A 13,203-nucleotide genomic window follows, 5' to 3' on the forward strand; every position below is an offset into this window, starting at 1 on the left:
GTCAGAAGCAGTAAAACTGTGAGAAGTTAGATGACTGAGAAAAGAGCAAATGGGAATTGTAAGGTTGTCTAAAGACCTTAAGACTCTTAAAACCCAAAAAGGCACAAGAGGAATCACATCTGTGCTTCCCAGTGACAAAGAACGTAGAGCATTTGAATTGAAAAAGAGCTGTTAAAACTTGCTAAGCATCGATGCAGAGTGATCTATGATGAGCGTTTACTCTTAATTGCAGGGTTCCTGTAAATTTCTTTAATGCTGGATATATTTGTTTTCTTTTAATTTTGACCCCATGTGAACTAATTTTTTCTGTGTACATTCCAGTAGGTTATTGCAGTTCCAGGATGTTTGGGTTGATAATTTGTAATTTGCCAGACTATATTGTGTATTTTTATTATTTTTATTATTTATTCTCATTCTCATTGATGCAGACAGTTCTACTAACTGGGCGTAATCACCCACAATGGTGTGGTTGACTCTCTGTGAGCAGTCATGGCAGCACAACACGGAAAGGGAACTGCGAAAATGACCCTGATGCTTTTTATTTGTCTGAACAAACCTATCTTAATGAATTTATTGCATTGTTTGCCCATTCAAATACAGGATGAGATCTGTGCACGTAATGCAACCTAGATCCTGCTCAGTGCAAATTAAACAGCGGTGGAACCGAGGGCAGAACACAAGTCTACTGATTCCCTGGACTTTGTTCTGCTCACTTCACTGCTTTGCCACATCCCTTTGTTTCGTGAGCTTTCGCTGAAACAGAAGGGCTGAAAGCTTGAGTATCTTTTTAACCAAAGACCTTTGGCATTGCCGAGGCATCCACAACTTGGTGGTTTGAGAGCTGAGTTAACTCAAAAATAAAACAAGTCATACAACGCATAGAACTTGAAATACCAAGATCTCCTGAATGCCAGAATTGTATCACTGATGTGTCTCTGTACAGAATATTTGGAGAACATGAATATTGAAACGTTTCTAATTGCTTTGTTGTTGTTAGAAGTAGTGGCATTTCTGCAGCACCGCGGAGTCTTAGTCACAAGAAGATAAATGCTGAGGTATTACTAGCTTGGCACATAGAACAGAAAAGGATACGGTAGAATTAATTTTCCTGCATTAACATATTTGCTTTCGAATTATGAAGAAGTTTCTGTATTGTCTGAAAACTGAATAGTAGCAAATTATGGTCAGAACTGCTTACTGGTTCTTTTCATGGTAATGAGCGAGCCGTTCATCCGAGATTATTTCTGATCTCGTGGTTTTGGAAATGTTTGCAAAAGAGGAAAAGAATTCTCAAGTGATGTGCTTTTTGTTTTCTTTGAATGTAGAGATTTTTTCAGTCTCAGGCTTGGAACATTTGTAACGCAGTGTTGCTCAAAGCAGTCACCTATTTAGAAAAGTAGTAGTCACTGGTTTAGGAATGACCTGGCAAACTTGAAAAGGCCAATGAGAGTAACCCCAGGTTCATCCTGGTACCTCCTAATGTCTCCGTGACTATCCAGCATTATGAGAACAGAAAGTGGTGTCATGGCAAGAATGTCTATATTCAGTGGTGATATTTTTGAAAACATGCAATGAGAAGGACCCCGGATGTCAGTGACGGTACCTATCACACCTGGTGGCCTGCGTATCAGCAAACCAGGTTGTGTTCGTATGTTGGAGGTGTCTTAGATTTATTTTTTTTTTGTTAAGAATGGAAACGCAGACCTTTGAAGTGTACTTTGGGGTTTTCCTCACATCTGTGAACAGTTTGAAGTGTTCACACTGATGAAGCTTTGGTAGCCCGAGTGGCACAGCATTTGTAGGGAGCAATACGGTTTTACTACTCCTTCCTTTTTGGAAAAAGTGAAGCCATTTTGGGCATGGGAGACTAATCTCTTTTCAGTTCCATTTCAGACTCTCTAAAGAGGTTGTTTAAGAATTTATTAGGTTTTTTTCTGACTACGTGGCTAGAAGCAACCCTCTCTAAATCTCTTTGTAAAGATAGAGTGTGATGCTAATTGTTGTTCCTGTGTACGTAGTGAGTTTTCCACCATCATAATAGTAAGGTGTGCTGCCAAGTGTAGCTTAAAACAGCTGCAAAAATATGTGTTGGTGCAATCCAGTCCTTTCTACCAGCACTATGAGTGTTTGTGCTGCCTTTTAATAGCATAAGATTAGCGTTATCATGCAAAAATTGAAACTGTATGTTATACAGAGGGCCCTTGATATAAAGGGAGTAAAAGAGACCAAAACACCGTGTTGTCCAGCTTGTTAAATATAAAATAAAATCAACAGCAAATACTTCACAATTACTTAACAGGAAACTTGTAAGCTGAATTTGTAGCCCTTCACAGCTATGTTCTCCTTGCCTTCGATGTAGTAAGTCTGGGTGCCAAACAGATTCTGTTGCGTTGCAGAAGAAATGTTTCAGCGGGACAGGAGGACCGGCAGCCAGCTGTGCGGTTTAGGTAGAGCTATTGCAGCAATCAAGCCAGAACCCAGGTTGGTAGCACTAGAGTAGCTTTGTTGATGTTTCTGAAGAAGAGGAAAGCATGGTCAGTCATTACTGAGCCCAATTGCCCTTGTGCTGTTCAAGCCCCTGAGATAGAAGGACCCGAGTATGATTACAGAGATTTTGCTGTGAAATTTCTTTGGAATGGGAATATAATCTTTCCATTAGATGCTTGTCTTTGATCTTGCATCCCACTTGCTTTACATGTTTGGGACTAATCTATATTTGGGAAAACACGGTGTATTTCCACTTCTCCCTGCTCCCTGAGGCTCCTGATAATGGAGAGAAGAGTCAACTGCTGAGTCACCAGCTCTTGGTCTTCTCTGTGGTGGTTTCTCATCAAGTACTCATGTAGTACACTACCTCAACTGACTTATGCAGATAATGTAGCTTTGGCAGAGAAATGCATCCATATTTTAGGATATGACTGATTTAACTTGTTTTCAGTGTTTCACAATACTGAAGGAGCTCTTGAATTACTATTAAAAGCATTACTATAAAGGCACCGACTTCAGACTTACCTTGCTTTGCAAAGCCTTGGTAATTACTGAGGTAAAATGAGTCAGTAGTTCAGCATTTTGCAGAATACAAGTTCAAGATCCTTTTTATTAATGAAATTCATAAAATGCAATGACAAATCATAAAGCATATGTGCTGCAAACTTACAGTAAAAAAATCAGTCGATACCATGTACCCAGTGAGATAAAATTTATGCAGAAATATGGTAACTCCCATGCTCAAAAAAGCCTTCCCTTCTCCCTGGTTTTGACCATGGAAAACTTCATGATTCTTTACTTTTGAAAGTGCTTTATGTTTCATTAATGCTCAGAAAATTAATTTTGCTTAGTTCTGCTTATTTATTTTGCTCAATGTTGCTGTTGGCTTAAAAAAGGATTTGATGTTTAAGTAAAAAGAGCATTGCCTAGGATGTCCCAAGTAATTGCACTTCTGACTAGAGACAGTGGGGATGCAGTGGAGTAAGGAGATCAGATCTTGCCTTAATTCAGGGGATACACTGTAATTATGATTTTTGAAGCACCCCCAATCATGGTCCTCAGGGCAGAGAATGATGATTTCATAAATAATAAAACCACAATGAGAACCATATGACTATCCTTGCAAAAGGCAAAAAAAAGGAAAGAAGCTTCTAAAACCAAGGGGGAAATGGCCTAAATTTGGAAATATTTCAGATCTTAATTTTTTATATTTGTTTTCTTTAGTTAAAAGAAAACATTGGTACATGTGAGGGAAGAGAGGTTGCATGCCGAAGGTTGTCTGAGCATCTAATTGTTACCAGAAAAGCGGTATTCAAATAAAAACGCTCCAACTCAAGTCTTGAACTTGGCAGAAAGAGCCAGAGCCTTTACCGTACAGAACTTTAAGACCGTTTGGAGAAATACAGTATTAATTAGAAACCGTAGAAACAGCTAGTGAGAGTGATGAATAATCTTTTCAGAGGGATCATGATCCTGCCACGGAAGCACCCCAGTTAATTTTAAATTGTAAGCAGTACTTACTCCCAACTGGGGGGAAAAAAAACCCGGTAATGTCTTTTATCTCCTGCTGTGGCCCAGGTACATAGTGCAGTTACAAACATGTGATGGAGTCGTTAATGCGGCAGCCTGTGGATCTATTACAATAATTTTTATACCAAATGCAGCACAGGCTTTTCCTGTACAGGATGTCATAAAAACAGCAAAAGATTTAATCAGGTATGTTAATGGCTTCAGAGTATCTTCCTGAAATTATCCCTCGCTTGTTGATCGTTTTGGGGTCTTCCTTCAGCAGTTATGTCTTTAGTATTGGTACTGCTTGGTGTAATCTAACAAAGAAGACCGGATATAGGAGAAAAGAAATATATAATTTTTAACATTAGATGCTCTTGGAGAAACTAACTTAGATAATTAAATCATAGCTGATCAACTTCCACAGTCCAGCTGTCATAATGAGATGACTGTTCTTACTGCTGGTAGCTGCCCTTCTTACGTACAGGACCAGCAGTGCTGACGTGCCAGCAAAGCAGTTTGGGAGCGTACATTATTTTATTTTGGGCAAAATCAGCCAAATGAGCTCACTCCACTGATTCAATTGTTTATGCCAACCCACGTAATTTTGCCTGACATTAAAAGAGAGATTTTTACAAAGAACGTGTAAAGTCTCACTGCCTCCCAAAGTTATAGGAACCGACAAGAAGCAGCAGTTTGGCTGGTGGATTGAAGGCTGTTTTGGAGAGGATCCTTGTCAGGGAGAAGTACTTTCTCATCTCTTTAGCCTGTCTGCTTCTCACACACTTGCAGCAATTAACACCTCAATTCTCCTGCATGTCAGCTGGCCTCATTTGACTCTCCGTTCTGGTTCACAGGTTTCTGATGTGGTCCACTGTCACACGCAGTAATTTTTGTTGTTTCAGATCTGTAATTACAGATATATTTGACTTCTGCCTACTTTGTACTGAATGAAAGATAGCTGATGCTGCTACTAATTTCAGACAGGTCTGCAGATCAAAGATACACTGGCAGCTGCCAGCACCTTCTGTATTAGTAGTAAGTATCCAGTGATACATGAACTTCACGTGTCACGGGCCGGCTTTCAAATCACTCATTTGTAGTATGCTGTAAGTGAAGTAGCGATGCTCATAACTCTCATCGCATCATCCATAATGCCCAATCAGAGAGTACAGTATCGCAGGCAGGCGCTGCCCTACCCGGCGCGCGCAGTGTGACTGTCGCTCAGAGCTGGTTAAGTGGCACCGAGTGCTGCTGCTAGATGATCGTGCCTAAATGCTGAGTGGGCATACAGCTGACTATGTCAGAAAACACAAAAGGTTTAGCAGAAAGGTAAGTAGCAGTGCGCAGCATTTTCCATTTGGCTTAGAGGCAGTTCTGAGCTTGCTGTTGAAAGCAGGAGAGAATCTGCAGCCCACTGAAGCATGACTAATCAGTTTGCTAAAATGCTTAGCACTCTCCAGTTTAAAGTATTTCTTCCCTATTGTTCACAGTAACAAATGGTGATTTGTAGCATTTATGTAAGGTGTGTATTGTGTTCAGCTCTTAAGCCCTTTACTTGGGAACTACGTTAAATGTCAAGTTCCCTTGGAGCTTGAGGGAAGTGTGCAACTTGTATTTTTGCTGCTGTGTGCAACTTGTATTTTTGCTGCTGCTGAGGGTGGCACTGTGTTAATAGTTCTTATTCCAGAAAAGATGTGAAGTAATTAATGTATCTTATTTGTGCTTTGAGCTTCAACAATGTTTTTTCCTTTATCATCTTTCTGTTTCAAAGGAATATTTTAAAAGGTTTATTTGTATTGGATGGGGTAATTCTCCTGTATGACAAGAAACAAACAAACATCTAAGTATTTTAAAGCAGATGAGAATATGTTTTATATAGTATTAAATATACTGTTTGGTTCAGGGACACGGGTTTAAAAAAGGCAGGTAAGAATTGTAATACGTGTAAACAATAATGGGCAAAGTTTTAATTATTACAGTAAGTAAGGCTCAGAATAGTTAGGCAGACATGATACTGCATATTGTGTGAGATGGATGCCAAGACTTTGTTAATCAGTGTTTGCAAAGCACTTGGAGAGTCTCTTGGGTGCAGAATGATTTGCAGGTTATCTGATAAAGTGTAGTGACAACAGCCGCCATGAACAGTGTCATATAATGTTCCTCTCAAATTTATAATCCTGTTTTTCATATATGTAATTACGCTCTTTTCTTCTTTGCAGTCATTATTCTTAAAAACAAAAACAAATCATTGCTGCAGTCAATGGTTATTACTGATGTTATCTGTTTGTTCTGTGCTCCCTTGTCTTTTCCTTAAGATGATACCAGGACTTTGCTTTCCATTTTTCCTTTCAGCAGGCTGTGTGTTGTGTCATTTTTTAAGGAAGTAACATAGTTTCTAAGTCACAAGACAGTTCACATCAGTTAGAGCTGTTGGGAGTCAGGAACAGGATAAGGATTTATTTGTGTTTTGTTGGGGGAGCTTATTTTTGTACAGACTTGTATACAAAACATATTAGCACAGTATAGCTCTTTGATCCTTAGATGCAGATGTTTCAACTGTCCTGACATTGGCCAGGTTACCTTAACTTTGTTAGTGCAAGGCCTTATTGTTTCTTCTATGGGTCTTTTTTTTGTCCAGCAGCTCTGGTGGTGGTGAACTTGGGCCAAACTTATTCAGCTGGTCTGTATTATCCTGTTGCCAGTAACCCAAAGACCAGCTGAGAACCCTTGTGACAGGTCAGGCTGACATCTAAATGTTGTAAAGGAGACAAGTACAGCCATAGTAAGCCGCTGAGATAATCTTCTGACTTTGAGATGCAGCAGCAGGTTTTTTGTTTGAGCGCAGTATCACTTCTTAGGGACAGTGACGTTCCCAGGAGCATGCACAACGTGGAATTTTAACCCACCTGCAAATGGTTTCCTGGTCAGGAACCACGCTGAACATGAGCTGAACTAAAGCACATGTTCCAGCAGCAGTCAGTATAATGATCTGATGCAGTTTGGCAATGTCTCATCCTTAAAGTGACAACATGATCGTAATGTCACTAGCCTGTAGTCTCTGTCAGCCTTGCATGCAGTCAGATGTGCGTTGTCACCCAGTACATCTGTGTTCCTGATACCTGAGCTCATCAGATTGCCACGCTCCCACATGGTAACTTCTGCGTGTCCGGGCTCATAATTACAGCACGTGCAGTTTATCTGATTTTCAGAAAGTACAAAACTTGAATTGCTTTCCACATGTCACAGAGTAAGAACATAGTTAAAAAAAAACCCCAAACAACCCAACCACAAACATAATGGAAGACACTTTCATTTTTTACAAACACTAGAAATTGAATAGCAGATTATCCGTGGGAATAAGGCTAGAACTGAAGATGAGTAGTTCAAATGTTGCGTTAATGCACCGGTAGAAGGAGAACAGATGGGCTGAGTTTATTCTCTCTTCTTCTGGCAGGTCACCTACATCAGACCTCAACATGGCGTTGCATGAGTGTATGGCAGCTCTGGATTTATTTCTTAACAACAAGTTCTCGGATGCTTTGGCTTCTTTACAGGCAAAGTAAGTTGATTACTTTTACTGGTTTTCCTCTGTTTATTTTTCTTTGCTCAAGAGAATTGACTAGACAGCTAGTTCTCTGTAAACAGTTGATATGGCTGCATGGGTTTGGTTCAGAAGGGGGTGATAAGGTATTGTGTTAAGTTTGGGGGAAGACAGAATAAGTGCTTTATGCTTGATGAGTAAATAACAAGATTGTAATAACAAGTAACTACAAAAAGTACTGAATTGTTGTCCAAAGAAGTAACCCTTCAGCTGTAGTACAGTATGTGAGATTCTTGCTCCTGGAAGAATAAAAATCTATCTTATGCCACTTTTTTTTTTTCTTTCCTCCTTTCCCATATTTTTCTGCATACTGTGATAATTTGAAAATTTATAGTTTTTTGTCTAAATGAGCAACTGATCATGAATTGCCAGGTTCGGGACACATGATATTGAGTTTGATTTATTTATTTATTTTTAAATAACCACTTGCAGAAACTTTCTCACAGCTTATTTTGCAATTCAGTGTTGTGGTCATGCACTCTGTTTCCTAAATACATTGCAGCCCAGCACGTAATGAGTGGCCCAGCTGCAAGCAGTGAGGTCATAAAATAGCTTCTAAAAACTGTTGTGTCTTTACAATGTCTGTGATTTTTCATGCTCTGTCCTGAAGTTACCTGTGCTTGGTTTTTTGAAGTCTGTGGTTAATTCACACTTTTTCCCCTGAATTTGATCCATTTATTTTTGAGCCATCAGCAAAATATGTCATGCCTTCTTTATGGCCACTGGAATATGAAACAAGTAAAATTCATAGGTAATGCAGTAGTGTGTGTTTGATATGCATCAGAGGTAACTGTAATGTATACTACATATCTGCTTTGCTGAGGTATCAGCCTCAGTCTTTGATGCTGGAATCTGTAGCTTAACCATGTAAGTATACTCTGTGAAAGACATTCATGATAAATTGTAGGCTCAGATGTATTAATCATACTGGTTTTATTCACAGCAGTGTTGCTTTGTGTTTATATATCATCAGAAGATATCATAGAAATGCTAGGAAGAATATCTGTGTTTTCATTAAATACTGACAATAAAGGCCCTGCTTACTTGGTGCTTAGCATAAAATAGGGAGATATTTTATTGAAGGGGGTTTCCAAAACACTGCAGAAGCTAGTGAGGCTGTGGATTTTTTTTCTGTTATAAATCCAATTTTATTCTATTGCATATGGTTTTCATTCAGCTTTTGCTGGGTCCTGCAGAACACATTTCATGAGCTGATACTCTGTTTTTTGTACCTGACTGTATTCCACATTGCAAAACCATGTTGAAACTGATTTTTCATGTTAGCCTGTTGTTATGAGGAGACCCTTGTTCCTCTGGTCCTTCAGCAGTGAAGGAAATACAGATTTATGATCTTTGCCAGTGTAATGCAGAAACAGAGTGCTTAATTTCCCCACAGATTATATCCATTATGGACACACTCCATCTCTTTAGGGAATGACAGGAGCTGTAGAGTGGGCACATATGGTGATACTGAGTATTTTCTTTAGGAGTCATCATTTCCTCACTGTTGCCTTTTAGCGTGCTGAGATTTGAAATTGGTTTTCACAGTCCATAAACATACTATCTTTGTTTAAAGAAATACTTTTCAGTTTTTACATGCTTGTAAAGAATTTCATATCATAGATTTTGCAGCTTTACCACTTATGTTGTAGGACATACTCTGCTCTGTGTTACATTATTGCAGATTCACTAAATTACTCACATTTGGCTTCCACAATAAGTGTATTTTCAACTGATTTGCACCATGTGTAACTGAGAGCAGATTTGGCAATGTATGAGATTTAAAAGTGGAAGATCTTTCCTAGCAGCTTAAAAATAAATATCTGAGGATGGTGTCTAGACTTGTGCTGAGGTAAAGCTTGCTCTTTCCTGTTAGAAAAGCAAATCCATCATAAAGAACAGATCTGGTTTCATAAAAAAAAATTCATCTGGCATTTTTGCTTTGTGTTACATAACTTTTCTTGTTTCCTCAGCTACCTTTTAGGTTTTAGAGTCAGTTTTCTTTATTATCACTAACAATCACTGCACAATAGGGGGCTCCAATTATCTTGTGGTTTCTGCAGTAAGTTTAATTAAATTAATCTTTTACATGGACTATTCACACTAAGTCTAAGAACTCTTAAGAAATTCCTTAAGTTCAGTCACCAAACACAGCAGTGATTTTTCAATATGTAACCTGTTAACTATGACAATAAGTAACACTGAAACTGTTTAGTCATTGGAGTGGGGAAAAAAATCTCATCTTCCTCCTCAACCCTGAGATACATATAGTAAATCGATTAAAAGCTGACTAGATTTTAGCCCTTGTGTAGTAACAGATAATCATAAATTAAAGAGCTGACTCTGGTGAGATGTTCCCTTCCCCAAGACAAATGTTTAATATCTTAATAATTATCCTGAAAGAAAACATCACATAATCGCCTGATAGTTTGCTGATGTCAAATCACTTGGGAGAATGGTAAATAATAAAGAAATTCATGACACAGAGTAATTTGGATCATTGGATGAGCTGCAACATCTATGTTGCTGCTTGCAGTGTTGTAAGAACAATATGAGAATGGTTCATTCTGGGCAATTGACTTTATTCTGAAAATAATGTCCAAAAAGCACTTGGTGTTGTTTGGTGGAATGTTAATTCTAGAATGACTGTATTTGAAAGGTATATTCAATCCTTTGATGTGGGAGTATCTCAGGTAGGTGTGAAGAGATTGTGTTGCTGCTCTCCTAGTTACTTGTGAAACTCTTACTGGAATAGTGTAGTTCTGTGGTACCTATTTACTGTCACTGGAATTTTTAATATAAACCCGATTTACAATATTAACTGTTATCTTTTGTATCCTGATCTTTAAAAAGTTTAAAGAGGTTACTAAGGAATGGCTGTCTTCCTGGTGTGAAATGTTCTTGCCCTTGTGGAACACAAGCAAACATGAGGTTGCTGGGTGGGGTGGAGGAGCTGTCTCTGGGAACAGATCTAACAAAGAAGGTGTGTGATTGTCAGAGTGTGGAAGAGTAAGGAGAAGCACTTGGAGATAGAGTGAAGCTCTAGACGGTGTTTGGATAAAGATGATGCACAGCTCTGCAGAAAGCTCGACTTAGCTATTTATGGTAAAGAATGTCAAGAACATGAAGGATGTTGTTATTTCTAGGAGGTTATCTTTTTATTCCTAGAGTCTGGAAGAACACAACTTTTATAGTCTTTGTAAATAAATACATTGCTGCCAAAACCTGACTTAATTGTTGATTTCACCTCCTAGCTGAAAGAACTTAATAGATTCTGAATTTTGGGGAGTGGCTTAGACCAAAAAGGCTCCGGGGTGTTCTTGTTGAATGGCAGCTTTTTGGCTTAGACCGGACTTAGACCAGTCTGACCACTTGTGGTAACTAGGGAACTGGGCTGGTGGCTGATTGGAGTGGTCCTTCCTAGTTGTAAACTTAATGCTAGTGGGGAGTTTTCATAGGCAACAGGTTTTTATTGGAAAATGTTAATTCATCAAAACGGAGAGTTTCTACAGAAGCCCACACGGTAGGTCTAGCGAGTTGTTGAAGTTCTGATCGAGGATGAGGAAAGCCGTCAGGCCCCATGTGACCACATTCTCCTGATGCATTTTCTGTTTGGGCCTCAATCTCTGACACTTGGGTACACCTGGATGAACGAACTGTCCGCTGCTCTTTGGAGGGTCTTTCTCACTCTGTGCTCTTGGATTTCTTTCACTTGTTAGAAGCATCTTGATACTGAATCAGGGCATGGACTTGAACCTGGGGTTTCTGTAACCTGGTGATGTGTGTCCTGCCTGCTGGATTATTGTAAAAGGATCCACAAAAAGATTTTGGGCACTGGGATTTTCACAAAAAATTCTAGCCCCTGGGTTAATTCTGAGGTTAAAACAAGCCAACCTTTTTGATTTTCATACTTCAGCTAGAGAGAACTTGTCACCGTCTTCAGTTAGGTACTTGTTTTCAAGCAGGAATAGAAGTGTTCTCTAACAGCTCTCAAGAAAGGGCGGTGCTACAAGATGATAATGTTTGCACCGTAGTTGGAGAACAAGCATGTGGCATAACTCTGTAAGTGCCTAAAGATATTACTTATAATCCTCTTATCCCAGTAGTTGGTATCACACGGCTGAATAAGTCATTAATCAGAATGTTAGTTGTATTTATGTCATAAAGGCTTGTTAAGTCCAGCAGTGTCCTGGGGAAAGTGCTGCTGAGGAATCAAAAGAAGTTAAAAAAAAAAAAAAGCTATCGAGTTTCATTCTGTATCCATCCATATAAAATGCAGGCCTTAAATCTTCTGGCAGTATGCCAGGATGTAACTAACAACTTTAATTGTATGGTTAGTATAAATAGCATAGATAAGTGTTACAGTTGGTTGCATTTCTACCCGCCTCCCAGCCGCTGGAAAAAAATAAGAGTAAATTTGAGTGTTGATAAATACCAGTTGACTAATGATAAACATTATTATCATCTCCTTTAAATATTAGAAGCAAAGTAGATGAAAGCATTGATTAAAGCAGGAGTGGTTTGGTATCAGAGGGAAATTACTGGAGAAGGAAGTCCCTCTTTACCACATATATGTGAAAAATATCAATTTTCCTTTTAGTGCAGTGAATTTAATATTTATATGCTTTGATTTTGAAAGCAAAGTTCTAAAATTTTGGAAGGGGACTATTTTAGTGCCTTCCCTGTGCTTTGATTTTTGAACCTTTGGAAGGGTTTTATTTTAATAAATATGAGATGAGTGTGTTTCTCTGCACCCACTGAGGCTGATGAGTAATCAAATGAACAGGAACACTTCATCAGGCTGGCATTTATAGTATGGGTTTTTTTGTTTGTTTTTTTTTTTTTTTTTCCTACTTTATATTATCAGTCTACTGAAAGAATTGTGATGCAGGAGGCTAAGACCAGAGCAGTCCTGACTCCACTGGATTTTAAACTAATTTCTCTATTATCTGTCTGTTCTTCCTACTCACGTTGGAGATGAGATGGATGTTAGCAGAGTCGGGGGCTCATAGCAGTTACGGCAGTAGGTGATTTCCCAAAGTGACTTTTCTGCTAGATTGGTTTAGATGTTGGTTAGAGGCAGTTTGTTAGGTAACCTGCGGACATGGGTTGGGGCAACTAGGAGTTAAGGACAGCCACCAAGACAGGAGGTAGTGGAGTTTAAAGATGTACTCTACAAATTTCTTCAGTACAGCCAGCCTGCTCTGTGCTGGGTGTATTGGAAAAAGTAGCCCTTCGTCGTTAGTATGAAGGTTGGCAAGGGAAGCACCAGATATCTGTGTAACGCTATTTACACCAACGCTAGGTATGATTTTAATCTCTAGATCTCAAAAAATATATATACAAAGAAAGCCAGGATCCTATAATCACTTGAATTTTTCTTGATTTTATTGCATAATGTAATTGAGAAGGGGTTACTTTAGGTGTAGACAAGGTTATTTTTTGGCTCTGGAAAACACTAACCAAATGTCGGGGACTCCTGAGGATACTTAAGGGTGTTTTACTCCATCAAGCAAAAGGATTAATGCATAATAATATACGAATTGTTAGAAAACTTAAAGGGATCCAGGTCATCCCAGTGAGTTATTAGATCATGGATTAAT

General features: G+C 38.8%; 1 protein-coding gene across 2 annotated transcripts in view; it reads left to right on the forward strand.

Moving 5' to 3' along the window:
* Window positions 1–13,203, forward strand: part of TTC39A (tetratricopeptide repeat domain 39A) — a 48,654-nt gene that overhangs the window by 3,767 nt on the left and 31,684 nt on the right. The window contains exon 2 of one of the 2 annotated variants that reach the window (XM_075759435.1): window positions 7,454–7,558. The exons of the other annotated variant lie outside the window; for it this stretch is intronic. Coding sequence (XP_075615550.1) covers window positions 7,454–7,558 — 105 coding nt within the window. The remainder of the gene's footprint in view (window positions 1–7,453; window positions 7,559–13,203) is intronic. 2 annotated transcript variants of the gene reach the window in all.

This window comes from Balearica regulorum, chromosome 8 (genome assembly GCF_011004875.1).
Source record: "Balearica regulorum gibbericeps isolate bBalReg1 chromosome 8, bBalReg1.pri, whole genome shotgun sequence".
In the NCBI taxonomy this organism is placed as follows: domain Eukaryota; kingdom Metazoa; phylum Chordata; class Aves; order Gruiformes; family Gruidae; genus Balearica; species Balearica regulorum.